Consider the following 18958-nt stretch of genomic DNA (forward strand, 5'->3'; position numbering starts at 1 on the left):
TTTGTAAATTTTCATCCTCGAACCAGTTTGCGGCTAGCTTAATTAATTATTATTTTTTTTGAGAAATTAATCCACACTTTTAGGGAATGTCACGTGTGCATTTTATCAATGGGGTTGTTTGAAGCCAGAGATTTAGACAAATGGGTATAATCTTTGACTTTTTTTCTTGGACAAAATTGGGTATCTACACTGGGACTGTACAAAATCAACAGATCAACTTATCTTCTGAATTAACTGGCAAAATTTGGAGCACAACTGCTGCTATGCAGAGCCCGTCGGATGTTACAACGGTTGCCAAGAAGTTGGAGGGAAACCCAACTGGCCCACTATAGAACAGCTCTCCACCAAGAACTCCAACTGCACGAAGTCAGTGGCTGTTAAAAAGGCATAGCTATAGCTTCTGAGATAAAATTGCAACCTTAATTTGGTGTAACTGACTAATTATCCAATCTAAAGCACACCTGCTGTTGCAAGTGTTAGTTGACTTTGTTTCTGCTATCATAGTTAGCTGAAAGTCTTCTTGCCCATGCGCTCTTATTCGGTGACCAAGAAATTGGAAACCCAAGAATGGCACAATTTCTTAAATTCAAAAGGGCAACAGCAAAATTCTCCTCAAAATCTTTAAAATGCTCAAGTATTCGTGACTCGGCTTCCTTGTCTTCAGAGAGGATCAAATCCTCAAGTTCTGCCTTCTTTTCTTCCAGAACACAGTCTTCTTGGCTAATCATCCGCATGCTCAGAACTTGCAATGCTTCCATGGCCATATTATGAAAACCACAATACACATAGGCAGAGAACACATTGTGGCAGGTTGTAGTATCAGGCTGGATTTTCTCCCGGTGCATCTGCTCAACAATAAGCTCTATAATATCGATCCTTCCCTAAATATTTAAGGAAAAAACAATACTTAGTTGCTTGGCATAAGGAATTGTTTTCCCAAAAAAAACTGAAGGCAAGGCAAGACATAGACATCATGCCAGTGTCATAGTACATTCTAGTTATCAATTTTTTTGTCTGAGTTTGGTGTGTGATAATATACCTTATCTTTTGCTGCATGAAGAACAGGATTATATATCAGTACATCAAGTTTAATCTCTTCAGAGTGCCCTTGATCCAAAAGATTCAACGCTTCATCAAAATTTTCATCTTGCAACAAAATCTGTAAGAAAATAAGATAACAGTCAGATTATTGACTAGCAAGAAGCCGGTTATAGGTTAGCACTTGGCAGCACTATACTCAAAAAAAAAAACATAAGAAAAGTCAGCAGTGCCAAAACCAAACTTTCATAATTTACAACCCAATGTAACCCATGGCACATGCAGTCATGAACTAGTAAATACCAAGTTTCATCTCTTCCTTCTTCATGTTCTCGAATCCTTGGACTAAATAAGATATAGGGCAGGAAATCAGGACATGTACCATTTTTATGGATAATCATTTGCTATCATATTCTATAACCCTTGGAGACTTAGCTCTGGTGGTAAGTGGGTTTACTCCCCGTGTTATCATCATGGATTCAAATTCTAAAGGAGACTGCAAGAAAGTAATTTCATGTGGATGCACCAGGCCCAGTATGGATGGTTTGTTTAATACCCAACCAGAGGCTGGGAGGGACCTGGTCCTGGTGCATGGATTCATGGAAGCTGTCTCGAGAATATCCTAACTGTTAAAACCCAAAAAAATAGCGAGCTGTAAAGGCATGACAAGAGCTAGAGACACAACCTCCTGGAAGCAACGCTTGATAAAAGAAACAGTCGTATCTCATAAGCCTGGCATGATTAATACATGATTGTAGCCATAAAGGAACGAGAACCAAGAAAATAAAGGTGCAGTACCTTACATTTATGTGCAAGATTTCTGCATTATATTTCAGCATAAATGATGCATTGATGCTAACAAGCAATTAAGTGCAGAGAGAGATGGTAAGCCAACTACTTGAATGTGGAAATTTGGAACTTTTGTAAAGCATGTTTATGGATAAGTTTCAGGCATATTAGAAGCAGAAACTTGGTGATATGCACATTCCTATGTTTATTAAATCTTTAAGGCAGCAGCATTTTGTGGAATATTAATTAAGATGACACATGAGCAGAGAGGCAAGTGCATATACCTTTATGAGAACAGTGTACCCCACCGTCTGTAGATAAAACCCAGAACGCAACATCATGGAAACCAATGCACAGGCAGATTTATAACATCTTATAGCGCGGCAACAATCAATCATTATACAGTAAGTTGCAGCATTTGGCTCGAAACCACTTGCTTTCATATGTTTGAAAAGTGCAATTGCCATTCGACACTGCATGTTAACCAGAAACATAATTTGTAGCACATAGCAGGAGAATGGACCCACAGGTCATCAACTAGCAGTGGAAATTCATAACACACAAGCAGAACCACTTACTTCCTCAGCCTCAACGAGTGAATGCAGCACCGTGTTATAAATAGGTATTCCCAGATGCGTGTTGCTATGATAGAAAAGATCTTCTGCCACACATAAATATTGCATTAGCTCTCTCATCATCCCTTCTTTTCCAAGAGCTTTCAACTGGAGACATCCAAAGAGGAATCAATGTTATAGACTATATTTTAAGCCACAAAACTTGAACTTTTAACCAGGACAGTTTCAGTTCAAAATGCATGGGCAAGCAGAGGTGCACTGCATGGATAAATGGAAGTTAATGCCAGAACAATTCAAGAGCCAGAGATAAACATTTTTCATTGCCAGGAAAAACGTGCTTCAATGAGATCATGTTAATTTTGTCAAATGGATAGGTGGACAATCCAGATATAATAAAATCAAAAGCAGTTGAAAGAGGAATCCTATAACACAGAACAATAATACCAGGCAGCATTATCCCATCCACCAGATTTGATGTGCTAGTTCACTAGGAAGTCTGTGTATATAACTATAGCCTTAAAGCATCCAAATCTTGCCGCCATACCATGTCATGGAAACAGAGGACATACAATTGCATCAGTGCTGGTCCCTCTTAATCCAGCATCAATGGAATTCACCACATTAAGAAGGTACCAAGCAGGGAACCATGTTTTCTAATAAAAAATTAATCTTTCCAAATGTATGCCAATAAGCTAAAATAAAAATGCAGCATTAGTTCTTCTGCTTTCCTACTATACCATTCATTACAACTGAATTGAACTTTTACTAAAAACAATTTATGGAAAGGTATCTTCTGCGAAGTTGAAAAACAGATAGGGATGCACAGCATTTATTAACCATTCTCAATTTTTGAGCATGGTTCAAAGACACCCTTTGTGAAACTTGGGGCAAAACTAGTGATCAATAATTTTTTCATGCTTTCAAAATGGGTGGAATGTTCAAGGTGATCAAGAAAAAAAGTCATTCAAAGCAATTATTTCTTGATATCTAAATGCCCACGTAAAAGGTTAAAAAAACAAGTGTGCAGCACAGAATTACCAAGTTCTTCATTGATTCCCGACTATGCTGGACACCATTTTTCGCCATATCCTTCTCTATAGCCTTTATCCGTTTAGCAGAGTCCACACGTGACAACATATCACCATCCTCATATGGAGCATTTGTATTACCAACTAATGAAAACAGTTGCTGATATGTCCTGATATCTGGCTGAATCTTTAATTTTTTCATTTTAGCCAACATCCGCACAGCACGCTCAGGTTGATCCTGCAAAATTAACACACTGAAATTTTCTACTGACAATGAGATCATTCAAATGTAGTACTTGAATTCATCAATTAGGTGATTCAACGAGATAAGTTTTGTCAAGAAAATTACAAGTTTTTGAAAACCACTAACAATAACACGGTACTGTCACTCGCTAATACTCAATTTCATTTGATATTCTCTAGAACATAACAAGTAAAGATGATTTGTAATCACCAATCAATAATTCTTCAATTCAACATTCACAATTTCAATTTATCAAAGAGGAATGCGAGGGCACTCTCTATCTTTGTTATAAAAAGAAATCAATTTCCACATATTCATGCAAAATTTCTCACTAAAGAGAAATAGAGAGAGAGAGAGAGAGAGAGCACAAGTCCAGTGGGAAGTATCAGATGGGAGCAGGTGTTTAGCTCACCATTGCATCGCAAGCTTCAAGAAATGAATTATAAGGATACGGATATGGACAGTTGGTAATTTGATCCAACAGAACCTCTGCCAAATCCAGTTCCAAAGCTTTGCTACATGCCACTGAAATGGTTGCAAGCGTTGGATCACATGGCTTCAAATTCTTCTGTTGCATTGTTTTTAACTGTGGGGAACAAAACAAGTTTATCCATTCAAGAAAAGAAAGTCCATGTATCATAAGAGAAAAGTGTTCTGAATTTAGTTATATAAATCACCAGAGACTAAAAGTATTACCACTTCCATGCCTTTCCTGAAATGTCTCTTAGAAACAGCTCTAGCAAATCCATTATACGTATGGCTTGAAGGTAGCAAGCCAATATTTTCCATCTACACAGGAATGAGAAAACTAAATTGAGCATAAGAAATGAATGCTATCAGTAACAAAGTACTGAAGTGCAGTCAAAACTGCACCAGCAATCTTAAAAAGAAATACAAATATAACAGAAACAAGTAACAATAACATATAATATCATTTTTGATGTACAGAGAAGAAAACAGCCTCCTTGTAATAGAGATGCCTAAACCACATTTCAGTTTTCAGATATTGTGATAAATTATTTTTAAAGTGCATCAATGGATGATTTCCAATAGAATTTGATCTAACTGTACAAAAATCCATGATAATTATAGTATTCAACTGCTGTCGCTGTGATGAAGTTTGCATGAGAATATTCCAGAGTAAAAGAATCATTATTCAGTGGCCATGTTCTTCCTATTTTAATGTATAAAGAATAACTAGAAGCAAGCACAGGGAATGCTAAAGTACAAGGGACATCATATGACAACCACATTCAACAACCAGAAGCTTAAGAAAAAATGCAAGACCTGTAACATTAACTGCTTTGCTAATCCAGGTTTTTTAGCTTGCGCACATGCATGTATGACATCATTGAAAGACCACCTCAGGATCCTGAAAAAAGGCATGATTTTTCGTTTATCCAGTCCAACTTGTGCAGCACTTTTAACTTCTTTATTTCCCATGTCCAAAGTAACAGACTCTTGTATGTTACAAGCAGGAGCATTTGCTGTCGAAGGAACAGACTGTTCATTATCACACTCTTGTACATTACAAGCAAAAGCATTTTCTGTTGAAGGAACAGACTGTTCATTATCGCATTCTTGTATGTTACAAGCAGAAGCATTTGCTGTTAAGGGAACAGACTGTTCATTATCCTTTAAATCAAATTTCTGCAAGCCTAATTCGCAGTTTGAATGTATAGGAATGTTCACTCTTGACGGATAGAGCTGTCCTATAGAAGAGGTCTGTACAAAAGTATTTCCTCGGATGGCTAAAACCACCATATGTTGCAATTTTTCATATGCAGACTTTAAATCTCTTAACCTTGTAAAGGACCAAATAAACTTTTGCAAGGTAAGAATACTTGGACTGAAGTGTTTGATGTTGTCTTTCCAGATTTCATAGACTGCAGAGAGGTTCTGTTGGGAAACTGCCAGCTAAAAGCAAAAAGGAAAAAATTAGGACAATAAACTTCTAATGCAAGTAACTTATAATAAATTCAGTTTCCAGCTTTAAAACCTCACGGAACATGAGCCAGGTAGGAAAAAAATGGAAAACCAGTCACTCAGCTGCAAATTTTCTTTGTTTAGCGGGATTGTGAACCAAAATGCTTTAACCACTAATGCCTTTCACAGGAAAGACCATCAAATGAGACCGAGACTCTTTACACACCTTGAGAAGCATTATGTAAGTAACTTCATCCTTCCCCATCATTCTGCGCTCCATCAATTGCAAACATTGATCAGCATAATCTGCCCTGCTCATATCTGAGCATGCTCCCAAGAAAGTGTTACACACAGGCAGGGTAGGATAGATACCATGGCTTTCTCCAATAAAATCAATCATATTAGATGCCTGCATGAAGCATAAGTGGTTGGCATGGGAATACTTAGAACCAACATCCCAAAAAAGAATGAACTAATTTCTTACACAATTTTTTAACAGTAAGTCTGGCAAAACAGCATTTGTCATTATGAACAACATCCATATCCATCCCTTTAGAAACAGTATCTCGCTAAAGAAATGCAGTCATCTCACTAAGATTGATCAGTCAACAACGCAAAACATGTTGATATAACCACATTTTGAACATTTATTACTAATGCTGAAAAGTTCAAATGAAACTACTTCCAACACATCATCACAATAACGACATGAAAAATACTCTCACTGAACACAACAATATACATATACCTCCTCCAAGTAACCTCCTTTACAAAGTGCTCGGATCATAAGCAGGTAACATTTGCTATCCAGGCCGACCTTTTTTTCCTCCATTATTTGCCAAGTCTCCAAGACAAGCTGCAGCCAAAAGGGAACAACTTTCTGTAAATCTTGCAGCCAGGATCCCTAATATTTGGAACAACACTAAATAACAACTACACTACACTAACACAGTTCAAGAACTAGGAGCATCTTTGACTTCCCAATATTGCACAATCAGTGTACGTAATAAAATACTGCTGCTGAGTGTGTTTAATAGTACAGACCAAGCTGGAAGTCCAGAAGTGTTAAATGATATTTATGGTGTGCAACTTTTTGAATTTTTCTATTTGAGCGTACAACTTTCATTTTCATTGGCAAACTTTAACCTTTTCTTTTTCTTTTTCTAATTATGTGTTTTTGTTAGATTCTGTCATGTGCATGATGACATGTATGCCAAGCGTGCACAAACTAAAAATATCATTAACTCAATCCAGAAAATTAAAAATTAAAATGCACAAACATGCATATGCAATTAAATATCGAATTCTCTCGTCAATTAACTTACCAATGGATCAGGTGATCTAGCACAATATTGAAGTATAGGAACAAAATTGTGAGGCTTTAATGACTTTTTTTCTTGGCCAAGTTCTAAAAGCAGAGCAGATGCTCTGCTTCTCTCGCCCATGTGAAGTGCACTAACAATTTGCTTCAGGATTGAATCTGTAGTTGATTCTGGACAATGCTTTGAAACATTATTACCTGCATTGAAGATTTGCACTCTTAAATTTGATTCACATGCCACTTGATATAATTTGAATTCGAAGATTGCGTAAAAATACCAATTACAGCGGAGAAATCTTGAGAGAACCAAAATTCATCAGTGACATTTCTTTGTCCCTGTCCAATAAAGTTAAACATTAAAAAAATTCAACTTATTTATAAATATTTTCACTTACAAGGAGACATCTATTAAATAGTAATAAGAATCACCAATACATACTTGTTTGTGAGATTTAAATTTTTCTGCTATTGAGCAAAAAGGAACTCTCCCTCTGTTAAAGGTGAAAAAAACACACATGAAGGAAACTCTATATTAGAGCGCAGTAAATGGTGACTTTCAATTTACTCACTCATTCATATATGTACTTACAGAGGTCTATGCATTCTTTGCCAAACTAGCATAATAGATCTTTGAAACAGCACTTTATAGATGATACTGTCTTATCAACCAAATGGCATCTGATATATGAAGAGCAGAACCCATTTGTTCTATTAGGCAAATAAACAAATACTTTGCACACGACGGAACAGCAACACGAAATTTAAAAATAACATTGGCCCACGATTCTCAGTTCCAATGCGAAAGCAAAATGAACAAGAAATTAAAAAAAAAAAAAAGTACATAAAAAATATTCCCTTGCTCAGACAAAATGAACAAATGCTTGTTAAGGTACTCCACTAGTATTTTTCTACAGATCAAATACCTTTATGTACCTGTTTCCGGTGAAGAATTAACAGCGGGCCACCTACATGTTGTAACCGGTGAGTAACGAAGTAGAACTAATGTTGACTTTGAGGGGAGATGTCGAAAACGAGGAACCGTTGTTATGATGCTGTAAGCTGGCAGCTTTGAAAGTACAAAAGAATAGTAGACAGAGCACACCAAAGATTCTAAATATGAGAATTCCCCCTTGGATTCGAGAAGAAGGAAATGAAGAACAGGAACAAAACTAAATAAGGCGTTTCTAGCTCTAGTTTCCGGTGAGCTTCTCCGAATTTTGTCTGGTAATCAACTACAAATTCAATTCTGAAGCAAATTGTTAGTTGGATCTCTGCAATAAATCCATTGACCCATGAATCAAATTTTACTGAACAAAACAAATTAAGAGATCGAGCTTGTTTAATGGTCATTTTTTATAATTAAAAGAAGAAGAAGGTCTACTTTGCATTATAACTTTAGCCAAATCAGGTTAAAACGCAAGTGTTACTCAGGCATTCTCGGCTAAAAAATAACAAAAACGTAAAACTTGATCCCATATCATCCCAAATCAGATTAAAACGCAAATGTGGACTCTGTTTCTATTTTCTATTTATATTCATTAAGATATGCAAGCAAGCAAACAAGCTAACAAGTGGGCAAGAAAAAAAATCTCCTCATTTTTCTGACTTGAAAGTATTAATATCAACAAATTATCCATTTTCAATCAACAATGAAAACTCATCTGTCGAGAAACATATGTCAAAGAAAGTTACTTTATCATCAATTTCATGTACAAATACTCCAACATGCAAGATTTTCTCCTTTTCTTTTTAAAAGAAAAAAAAAAACAGAGATCGACAGAGAGAAATCTTATTACAAAGAAGTGAACTCTGCAGAGGAGATACGAGAGAAATGTGCTTAGATGGACTGCTGCTAGGGCCTGGGGGTGCTGCAAAATCTACCTTTACAAAATACGATCAGAAGTTAAGGATGATGTACCGACAGACGCAATGCACAGAAGCGATAGAAAAAAGAAATAAGAGAAGGAAAACAGGAATCGAAAGCACAGACCGAATGCACACACTTTGCTTAGTTCTCGGCTTAATAAGCTCTCTGGTGTGGGAGAGGGAAGCGGCTGGTTTGCTAGCTGTGGAGATGAAGATTGAAGAATGAAGATTGAAAGGTTGGGTGTGAGAACCTGGGAGGGAGGGGGCGGCTGGTTTGCTAGGGAACTATGATTAGAAACTCAGAAAGCAAATTTTCTTAGCAAACCGGTCCGGTCCGGTCCGGTCCGGTCCGCGTATTTTAATTCCAACCCTATAAATCAAAACCGAGTTGAACCGAATATACTTCTAAATTTTCTAAATAATATTTTTTCTCACGCTACGGTTTTTTCAACTGATTTTTTTTTTTTTTTATTTTCTTTTCTGCCTTTCCTTTTAGCGTTTTTTGTTATGTTATATGGTGGCAAGGGGTTTTCATTGTGAAGCCAACATCCTAAACCCTAAAACTCGCCGCCAGAACTCCTTGTTCTCCAACTCACCTCTCTTTCAGTTCTCAGGTAATAATTCATTAATCTCCATAATCCCTCTTTCATCGTCAGCTTACCCGTTGGTTTGGTTGACTCCTAGGCGATTACATATTTCTGGTTTTTCATTTTTTTTTCTACGAGACCAAAAAGGGACTAAGTAACGGTGTTGTCGAGATTGGTATAGTTTTGCTTTGATTTTAGCTTTTGGAAACATTGAAGTGTTGTTTTTCTATCTGGGTTTCTGCTCGCTCGCTAAGAAATACAGTTTTTAAGTAATGAAAAATAAAAATTCAGAATCCACATGTGTATTAGTAGTCAGAGTTTCACTTGTTTGAATTTCAATTTGTCTTCGCGATATCTCAGCAAGAAAGGAGATGCTAACTTCATTGTTATGTGATTTTAGGTGGAGCGGAGGTTTTTTTTGGTTGGATAAGGAGGGTAGAATATCATAATAATAGTAATGGCAGAAGCGGAGCCGCAGGCATTGACGTATATACCGGAGGTGATATTGAAGAAAAGGAAGCATAAGGAAGAATCAATTGCTCTTACGAGGAAAACTCAGTTGGAGTTGGGGCAAAATGGAGGGAAGAAGAGGAGAATGGACGATATCAAAAGGCCCGAACAGTTTGTCAGGGAGTTTAGGGACAAGGTAAAATAGTTTACTTGCTGTGGGTGTTTTTTTGAAGGTTTTTTTCTTTAATGTTCGCTGGTTGCATGTTTGAGCACCTGTGTTGCATAATACAAGCGAAATTTGAAATGTCGGCACATTTTGATAAATTTGATCCTATCATCCTAGACAAGCAGAATGGTTCAACTTTAGGTCAATTGTTGTATGCTCTAGTTATTTTCAAACGAAATTTTTGCCTTCAGCTCGATTCCATTTACTGAGTGCATGTGCAAATGTGCCTGTTGATCCCTTTGCTAAAGTATTTCCATCTTGAAACCAGTAAAATCATTAGGGTAACCATTAAATGACAAAAAGTTCAGTCTCTCATGCTCTATATGGTGATCTTCTTGTTTTTCATTGAAGTCTTAGAATAAAATGTGACACCAGTAATTCTTGGATTATAAGAAGTGAAGTGTGTTTAGACCAATTGCCCAAGTGTGGTCCTTTTCTAGATCTTGTATTGTGTATGTGCTGTTTTCTGGTAACATGAAAGTTAGGACCAAGACTTTTTTTACCTGCTTCTTAACTATTTGACCAGAGTACCTTAGGGGCATGTTTATTGTGGTTCGTATATGTTTTGTCCCATGTTTGGAAGAACTATTTTATGTTTCGGGGCATTCCATATAACCATTTATCATTAAAGATTTCATGTGTGAAGTCTTAAAAAACTAGCCTGCAAAAATAATTCTGTTAGTTCAGCCTCCCCAATGTGATGTTCGTCTAATTGAAGACCTTTTCTGGCTTCTCATATTTGTAAAAATACTTATGATTGCATCATAAATCTTCTTTAACTCATGCAGCTGAAAATACTATAACGTAGCCCCCTTCTCTTCTGTGCATTTCCCAAGAAATTCTTTAGTCTATGTAAAACCTGCAGTGTTATTTTGAAATAATTTTAAATTTGGTGCTTTCCATGCAGGAATTGGATCTCATCCGTATGAAACAGAGGACCAAGAGAGCAAAATCAGCATTATCTATACCAAATTCGAAGCTCCTATTTGTCATTCGCATACATGGGTAGGTTACTGGTGCTCTGCAATGATTCCATTCAATTTTTCTGCAATTTATTGATCCAGTTCTGACATGTTCATGTGTTTTCAGAAAAAATGACATGCATCCAAAAACTAGGAACATCTTATACAAACTGAGATTGACAAGAATCTTTCACGGTGTCTTCTTGAAGGCCACCCCAGGGGTATTAGAATTGCTGCAAAAGGTGGAGCCATATGTTACATACGGGTAGGATGCCCAAATCCTCTTTAATTTATTATGCCCAAGTATAGCCATAAATATTGGCCGAGGAATGTTTATGGCTTTTCTCTTGTTTTGAACTGGATCCTAAACATTCCATTTTCTAGTCTTTAGGCTGAAATGTTTTTAGCAATAGGTGGTGGTAGTTTGATGATGATTATCCTAATTATGTTTGCGTGGTTGGTTGCTCTGTCATTTTAACTATTTCAGATTAATTAGTCCTAACATGCTTTTGTTGTTTTTGAAGATATCCAAATGTTAAGAATGTGAGTGATCTGATTTACAAGAAGGGCTATGGAAAGATAGACAACAAAAGAGTTCCTTTAATTGATAATAATATTATTGAACAGGTATTGGATGAATCTTGTTACAGCTGTGTTTGGTTTTGTAGTGCCTATGGCATTTCCTCTCATTTTTATTTTTTTTCATTTTGGCAGGCATTAGGGAAGCATGGCATTGTATGTATAGAAGATATTGTGCATGAAGTTGTCAATGCTGGTCCACATTTCAAGGAGATCAGTAGTTTTTTGGGGTCATTTTCACTCAACAAGCCGAAAGAAGGATTGATGGGGAAGAAGGCATTATACATAGATGGGGGAGACACTGGGAATCGTGAGAATCAGATTAATGACTTAATCAATAAGATGAACTAACATCAAGAAAAGAGGTCTTATGATGAAGTGTAACCCACCCAACTTTTTCCTTTCAAGATGATTCTGAACCATGTACCGCAGTTATTATTTCCTTCTAGTTGGATTTTGAAACTGTCATGATTTATTTCTCTGCTGGTTTTTCTTTTATCTTTTTGTCAGCAATACCTCTTGTAACATTGTCTTCAATTTTTTGTTGCTGCACTCACACTACGCTTGTTTGCGAAAGAAAGAGGGATGAACGAACAGGAGAGATGGAGGGGGTGGAATAGGTGTTTGCATCGTTTTATTGGGTATATCCATATATTCAAGCAAGTAATGGATCCATCCTCTTTTTACGTGGTCATTTTGATAAGGATCTTGCAGGAAAAACATGAAGTGACGCATTTCAAAACTTTTACCATTTATCCAAATTGTCTGGCGCCATGTCCTACTTTCGCAGAATTAACAGTTATCTCTTATTTATTTTTCTTTTTTTCTTCTTTTGTGATTGCAAACCGCGCTATTGATTTCGTTGAATGGAAGCAGAAACAAATTTGACATGGCTCTCAACAGCTTATTTTTCTTCCATCCTATTGTGGTTGTTTCTCTGTAAACTTCTCAGGGATTTATGATGCACATAATTTCTACTTTTGCTTTAACCCATTGATATTAATCTCTTATAATTTGATACCATCTGATTTGTTTGTCGTGTGCATCTGCATCATGGACAGAATGTTTAGACTAATAAATGGTTTGATTAGTTCTAAATTTATATTTTGATGGCAGAGTTGCATTTAAAAATGAAAGAGCTTATAGGTGCAAATCCAACTAGTCAATTTTCTTCCTTTTACTCATTGAGATGTTGGTTTAGGCTGTTTAGAGAGTTCATAATTTTCCATGTCATTTTGATGTGAATTCAAGAGCTGATTGTTTGAGACGAATTATAGATAGCAGCATTCCATTGGTAAGGTTCAAGCCAGCAACTCAAACTCCCATCATTTAGCTTTATTGCAGGGTATGATCATGAAAATATACTCTCCTTCCAATTCTTCTTCTTAGGTTGCCTCTTGCATCAACTATTGGTCTCGGCGGCCACCATGGGAACTTTAGTAGAGAGATGCTCTCTCTTGGAGCTAAACATGATCTCACTTATCCTTCAAACCGACTTGCATCCTGGGCTGGCGATGGCGGTTGCTGCAGGTGGCTTGGAATTGTCAGCATCAATGACAAACAGTACACGTGTTTCATTTCCACATATACGCGGCACAAATAACAGCTCAACTTTCAGAGCCTCGAAAAATGAAGCCCCAGTGCACATGATTTGTAGCCAGCTACCATATTAACCTCACACAGGTCCTAGAAACCACAGAAAAGCAAGCCAACATTCTTACAGAATTAAGAGCAGGAACCGAAGCAAGCCTTCAGTTCCTTTCCACATATTTATCCAGTCAATGACGCTAGTGCTAGAAGGAAACATATTTACTCACAGAACTTATTCTTTATATTAATTTTTTTTTATTAACGTGAGTTTTTGGACTAAGTTGGATACACTTCAACTAATTTCATGTATTTTAAAGTTAACAATTATATAAATTTTCAATCATTTTAATAAGACTTGAACCTGTAGTAATCATTAAAGAGCAAATATAAAATCCCATGACCCATGTACATTGAAATATCAAAGAGTTTACAGGTGCAAATTCAAGCCTGAGTTTTAAGATTTGGGAAGGGGAGATTTGAGAAATACAACGCATAGATAAATTAACAAAGGAAAAGCTACAAAGATAATAAATGATTTTTAAGGATACATAAACCTTAACTTAGAAGGTATCATTAAAAAAATTCATAATACTAAAGATTAAAGTGTAATTTTTTTCAAAGATTGCGGCGTTATAAAACCTTGTGTCTGAAGGTAGTTCCACCCATGATTAATTCAATTAATCTAGGTGCACGAGTTTACTTGTGAATAACATCTTATGGAAAACATAATTTATATGAAATTAAATTGACTTTGAAAATATTTATTAAACTAGATGTTAGCCAAGTTATCTGAAAAAACTCTGTGCGTGAACAAATTATTTCAGTATAACCGCTATAGATTAATAACTTTAATTAAATAATACCCCTGTTCCATACTGATTTAGATTTAAATTTGAAGTTTGAATAATATTTAGATTAATTAATCAATTAAAATCATTGAATTAGTTTAACTGTAATTTTTCGAATTATAACCCACTAGTGAAGAAAGAGAGGGAGATGACATGGAATAACGTGTGACTTTATGAAGTGGAGAAGTCATCTTCTAGCTGTAATCAAATTCATATCCTTTGACATGTATTTCTAATGGGATGGGTAGATGCACCATGACACTCTTCCAAACGACTTCCAAAACACTAATTTAAAACAAAGATAGACAGAAAAATCTACAAGAAGATTTGGGGTCCCAATTTTGATTAGACAAAGCAAGCCAAACCCAACACAGGAATCATATTTGTTTTCCCATTTGCCGTGGACAAGCGAATGAATTCAAAAGCTAAATGCACTCATAATCAATCCCATCTTTTCTTCTCCATCCATCAAATCCCCCCCCCCTCTCTCTCTCTCTCGTTTCATTAACTAATGTCATATGCGAAGCTTATCTAAAAGGGTTTCCTTTAGAGACGTGATCATGGTATACATGATAATAATTCATAAAGTTATTTAGCATAGGACACCACTATGAAAGCACATTAGGGGCTCTCCACATCAACTCCTCAATCTATTTGTCGGCCACTTGTCGTCTTCACCACCCATTTACTGCATCTTCTGTTGACATGTGGGAATGTCCCATTTGTGCACATGAGAGTTCTTATTTGGACTCTCCTCCGTTTAGTACTGTCCCACAACATGAACAAAGGTCTTTTGGGGCAATAGATAATGTACTTCAGGTTTCCCCTTTCACTTCCCTACAAGGAAGAAACATGTGCTCGGGTTTTTATCCACAATCAAATGCTTGTTTGAGGGGTCAAAACCAGACAAGGTTGTTGAACTTTGAAAGATTTCCATCTCTTCTTTTCTCCTGTTGGAATTCAAGAAGTGAAGTAGAAATTAATGAAATACTGCTTCAAAAGTTATTTTCGATCGATAGCTGTTGTTCAAGTACTAGCTAGTAAGGTTTTAACACGCCATAAAGAATGAGATCTCACCACATTATTTTTGTCCAAAATAATCAGGAGAGATAGAATGTAAGGATATGGTGCCTGCACACTATTCTCCTTAATTTCACCACATCCTGAAGTAATTGAGCCTTGTCAATCCATTCTCAAGCATCTCGTTGTTCACAATGACGTTAGCTGAAAGCTTTCGATAAAGTAGAAGAAGACAAGGAAATGTACTTTTGATGGATACTCCTCTTTGAACCAATATCTACTCGAGCCCGTGTGGTCTCAATAATGCCATAAAGAAGACAACAATGGTAGTGCAACTTGTTTTGTGCTGTCATGACTGGCTTTTGAACAGGTGAGACAGCCAAATGTTGTGGCGTAATTTTCACATCAGACGTATAACCACGAATACCATTATTATGTTATCTCCATGTCTCGTGGCCATTTCCAACAATTCGGTGGTATTTATATAATGTTTGAATTAATGCGAGGCGCATCGATTTGGAAAAATAAACCAAGAAAGACATGCATGATGGATGAAGTTGATGAGTCGAATTCATCCTTGCTTTCTCTCACTTTCTCTTGACAAAATTTCTCTTGCTTAATGATAAGGTGATCCTCAAATGGCGCAGATTGATAAACAAGGTACAAAAGGTTGGGCTGGTTAATTTCCTAGCCTTGGCTGGTTAATATGTTTAACTCTACTGATCAAACCCTAAACTGAAACGAGGTTCAATTATTAGCTAGCTAGCTAGGTAGCTAGTTGTCTATGGTTAATCTCCACTAATTGATTTTCACCAGACCAGTTAATCTGCATCCTAATTTCGAAAATCATAGTGTAAACCCCACCATGTTTTGCCAATTAATCTCCTCTCTTTTAAAAGAAAAGGGTTGCTCGTTGCAGGTGCCATCAATTTCTAGTGCTGTTATGGCATTATCATCCTTTAATTCGCAAGATCTACATGAACATCCCATGAAGACGAAGACACCTATATACGAATAATTTCAATCTTTTCTGCGTACCAATTAGTAAAAAACTAGTATTTGATGATTTACTAATGCTTTGCTTTCTTATTGAAAACAAGGGATTTTTCAAAACTAGCTGAGACAGCCACATGATCCTCATGCGCTATTTCGTATGATTATAAATCAGGTCCGCCTCAAGGTTTTGGGACTCATCCTTTATACCACCTGTTAGCTTAGGTCCCCTCTCCTTGTCCCTCTGCCAATGACTACTCAACACTTCTCCTAACTTTGACCTCCAGTATCCTCTGCCGGACATGGTCCATTTGCTTCGATATATTTTAATATTAATCATAGTGTAAATTGAATCGACTAACTTGGCGATGTGGGTTTTTTTAACCCAGTTAAATGCCAAGCCAAGTCTAATAATAATTATGGGTGCAACATATAGATAAATTAACAAATTTATCCAAAACACATGAACATTTTTCCTTATTTGGGTAATAAAGGGAAAGCTTCTCATTTTCTTCTCATAAGTCTACCTTTCCTCGAATAGAAATAGTGGACTAAACTAGTTCACATGACCAAATTCTTGCCATGAAAACTGTCCTCTAATGGAAATAACTAGTGACCTTAAGTCACACCAAATTCAAGTTACGAAAGGCCTAACTATTCTTTTTTCATTTTTCTCATGAAAGCCATATGTCATCTACCAGAGAAATGTGACCTTAAACCGGAAAAAATAGTGCTGCATTTTCCCCCTCGAGGCAGAGTTTATTATTGCTATGCACTCACCAAATCAATTCTCTTCGACAGCGTAGACTCTATATGATCTTGATCGTGTTTATATTAAAACAATTTTTTTCGTAAAATTAATATAAAAGAAAGAAGGGACATATATCTCTTTCATAACTAGTTTCATGTTAGTTGTTTTTCTAAGATATCATGCCTTCTGTTTTAAAAAATAGGCTCGTTACCAAATAATAATAATAAAAAGAAATGGAGCAAGAATCTCTAAACTTATATATATATCCTTGGCACCTCTTTCTTTCCATTAAATTAAATGAACTCCTTAAAAAATTACTTGGATCATAATCACCTTGCAGAGAGAACACAAACTAAGATTTTCGAGGGTTTTCAACACAAAAGCAGCATGTATGTATAGTTTTATTTTTCTATGGCTCTAATTAATACATGATCACATTCTTCAGAAGAAGAAGAGGGGGTGGGGGTAATTTCCAGACAGGACATTGCCGACACGAGTGTTAGAGTTTACTTGGCACTTTCCTATCCCATGAAGCTAGGGAAAAGACGCACAGGAGAAACAAGCAAAAGAGATTGGTAGAATCTTTAAAAGATGGTTCTCACTTGTCTATCAAAAGTCAAAGAATTATTTTCTAAGGAAATGTGCGATGAGGAGTGGGGATTAATCCCCAAGAAGAATCGTGTTTTGTGATAATATTATTGATGATTAGAAATTAGTCTATAGTATATAGTATATAGTATATAGTATATAAGATTAGATTCCTAGCTAGGCGTAAAAAGATTTGATTGCATGAGAGGCGACGCCATTGGCTATTTCTTTGAAGTGTGGAAGCTTACCTAACATCTAAAATGACTTCAATTATGCGTGATCTAAATCAACTATAGAAATCACACTGTCTATAGTAATCACACTGTCCGCTGAGCCTTGCACTACTGGCCTTCTTGGGAGCTACGCTGCCTTGGTAATTGTAGCCTTACATTGACACAATAATAGAATTGGAATTCGAAGCACTTTCACACAAAAAAAAAAACCAGAGAGTAAAGGCATTTCTTTGAATGTTTTGTTTTAAAAATGTTTTTAAAAAAGTATTTTTTTTATTTTAAATTAATTTTATTTTTATTTTTAAATCGTTTTGATGTGATAATGTTAAAAATAAATTTACAAAAATATTAAAAAATATATTATTTTTAAAAAATACTCGCTACAACTATACTAAACAAACTATAAATACTTTAAAAAATAATCACTAAAACAATACTAAACAAACAATAATCACTTCAATTAGATTAAGAAAAGGGGCCTCGTCCCCATAGAAAATGCTTTAGTGGCGAAACTAGAATTAATAGATTAGGGGGCCATGGTTTAACTAAGATGGTATGAAGGTGCCATGGACAAGGGCTGACTAGAGAGAATTTTGTGAGGTTTGGGGTGTCATGGCACCTATGGTTTAAGCTGTAGGTCCGTTCCTGGTATACCATGCCACAATTAATTGATTTATTATATATATAAAAAGAATCCTATAATTAATTACTACATTGTGTTTCAAAATTCAAAAAGCAAATCGATGCGAGGTTGAAATGCAAATTATATATTTAATTTTAACTAAACTCTTGTCATGGATATCCTAGAAATAACTATATATAGCTAATTAAGTCATGATTGTTTGTAGGATTAATTTGAATTTGAAAATGGATTTTTTTTTTTTGGCTGATAGTTGTAACCAATTGCCAAATAAATAAAGATTATTACTCATAGTGGGATTTGTAAAATGATTAGTATTAATTTGTAGTGGGTTATAATTCATGGGGTCAAATAAATAAATATATATATGTATGTATGATAAGACTGTTTAATGAATTGTAATAATGAAAATGACCTGTGCATGTCACTGAAATGGCCCTTAATGCATGATTGCGTGCACATGAATATATTGCAGATTAACTTGACTAAGATCCACAAGTCAACAAAATCAATGATTAATGCCAAATAAGTTTGTCAACACTCAGAATTAGAGGACCATCTTGTTAGATGATCCCACCCGATGATCATAATCTCTCAATCAACATCATAACCTTCTGATTTATCACTGTCCTCAGTACTGTGCATGCCCTTATAAAATCCTAGCGTATAATTAATGAAACACTAAATATTCTTGATGATCATGC

At 35.8% G+C, this 18958-nt stretch overlaps 2 protein-coding genes across 16 annotated transcripts; one reads left to right on the forward strand and one right to left on the reverse strand.

Moving 5' to 3' along the window:
- Nucleotides 1–77: 77 nt before the first annotated feature.
- LOC118034063 (pentatricopeptide repeat-containing protein At1g76280) lies at nt 78–9080 on the reverse strand. 15 transcript variants are annotated; one of them, XM_035039232.2, is made up of 18 exons: nt 8912–9078; nt 8718–8798; nt 7845–7987; nt 7511–7599; nt 7361–7412; nt 7200–7257; nt 6926–7119; nt 6349–6456; nt 5827–6009; nt 4962–5591; nt 4371–4463; nt 4087–4260; nt 3441–3668; nt 2406–2549; nt 2112–2300; nt 1040–1159; nt 462–881; nt 78–357 (listed from the first exon to the last, which is right to left on the reverse strand). In XM_035039232.2, exons 4-17 carry the CDS (start codon nt 7540–7542, stop codon nt 477–479), a joined length of 2610 nt encoding a protein of 869 aa, XP_034895123.1. In that variant the 5' UTR covers nt 7543–7599; nt 7845–7987; nt 8718–8798; nt 8912–9078; the 3' UTR covers nt 78–357; nt 462–476. The 15 variants fall into 15 exon arrangements, with proteins under 15 accessions (XP_034895123.1, XP_034895112.1, XP_034895114.1 ...); XM_035039221.2 differs by having other exon boundaries at nt 7845–8167; XM_035039223.2 differs by having other exon boundaries at nt 7845–8192.
- A 162-nt stretch (nt 9081–9242) lies between these two features.
- LOC118034065 (large ribosomal subunit protein uL30z) lies at nt 9243–12059 on the forward strand. Its single transcript, XM_035039239.2, has 6 exons — nt 9243–9401; nt 9775–10020; nt 10958–11055; nt 11140–11277; nt 11537–11639; nt 11727–12059. Exons 2-6 carry the CDS (start codon nt 9832–9834, stop codon nt 11940–11942), a joined length of 744 nt encoding a protein of 247 aa, XP_034895130.1. The 5' UTR covers nt 9243–9401; nt 9775–9831; the 3' UTR covers nt 11943–12059.
- The last annotated feature ends 6899 nt before the right edge of the window (nt 12060–18958 follow it).

This window comes from Populus alba, chromosome 1 (genome assembly GCF_005239225.2).
Source record: "Populus alba chromosome 1, ASM523922v2, whole genome shotgun sequence".
NCBI classification, from domain to species: domain Eukaryota; kingdom Viridiplantae; phylum Streptophyta; class Magnoliopsida; order Malpighiales; family Salicaceae; genus Populus; species Populus alba.

Bases quoted from the DNA above. Each gene is read 5' to 3' on its own strand.
- LOC118034063 (XM_035039232.2), bottom strand. From the start codon at position 7,542: ATGCTAGTTTGGCAAAGAATGCATAGACCTCT. The intron at 6,010-6,348 runs GTATATGTATAT...TGCTTCATGCAG, and splicing joins AAGGAGGTTACTTGGAGGAG to GCATCTAATATGATTGATTT. The intron at 5,592-5,826 runs GTGTGTAAAGAG...TTTTGCTTTTAG, and splicing joins CTTACATAATGCTTCTCAAG to CTGGCAGTTTCCCAACAGAA.
- LOC118034065 (XM_035039239.2), top strand. From the start codon at position 9,832: ATGGCAGAAGCGGAGCCGCAGGCATTGACGTATATACCGGAGGTGATA. The intron at 11,278-11,536 runs GTAGGATGCCCA...TTGTTTTTGAAG, and splicing joins GAGCCATATGTTACATACGG to ATATCCAAATGTTAAGAATG. The intron at 11,640-11,726 runs GTATTGGATGAA...TCATTTTGGCAG, and splicing joins ATAATAATATTATTGAACAG to GCATTAGGGAAGCATGGCAT.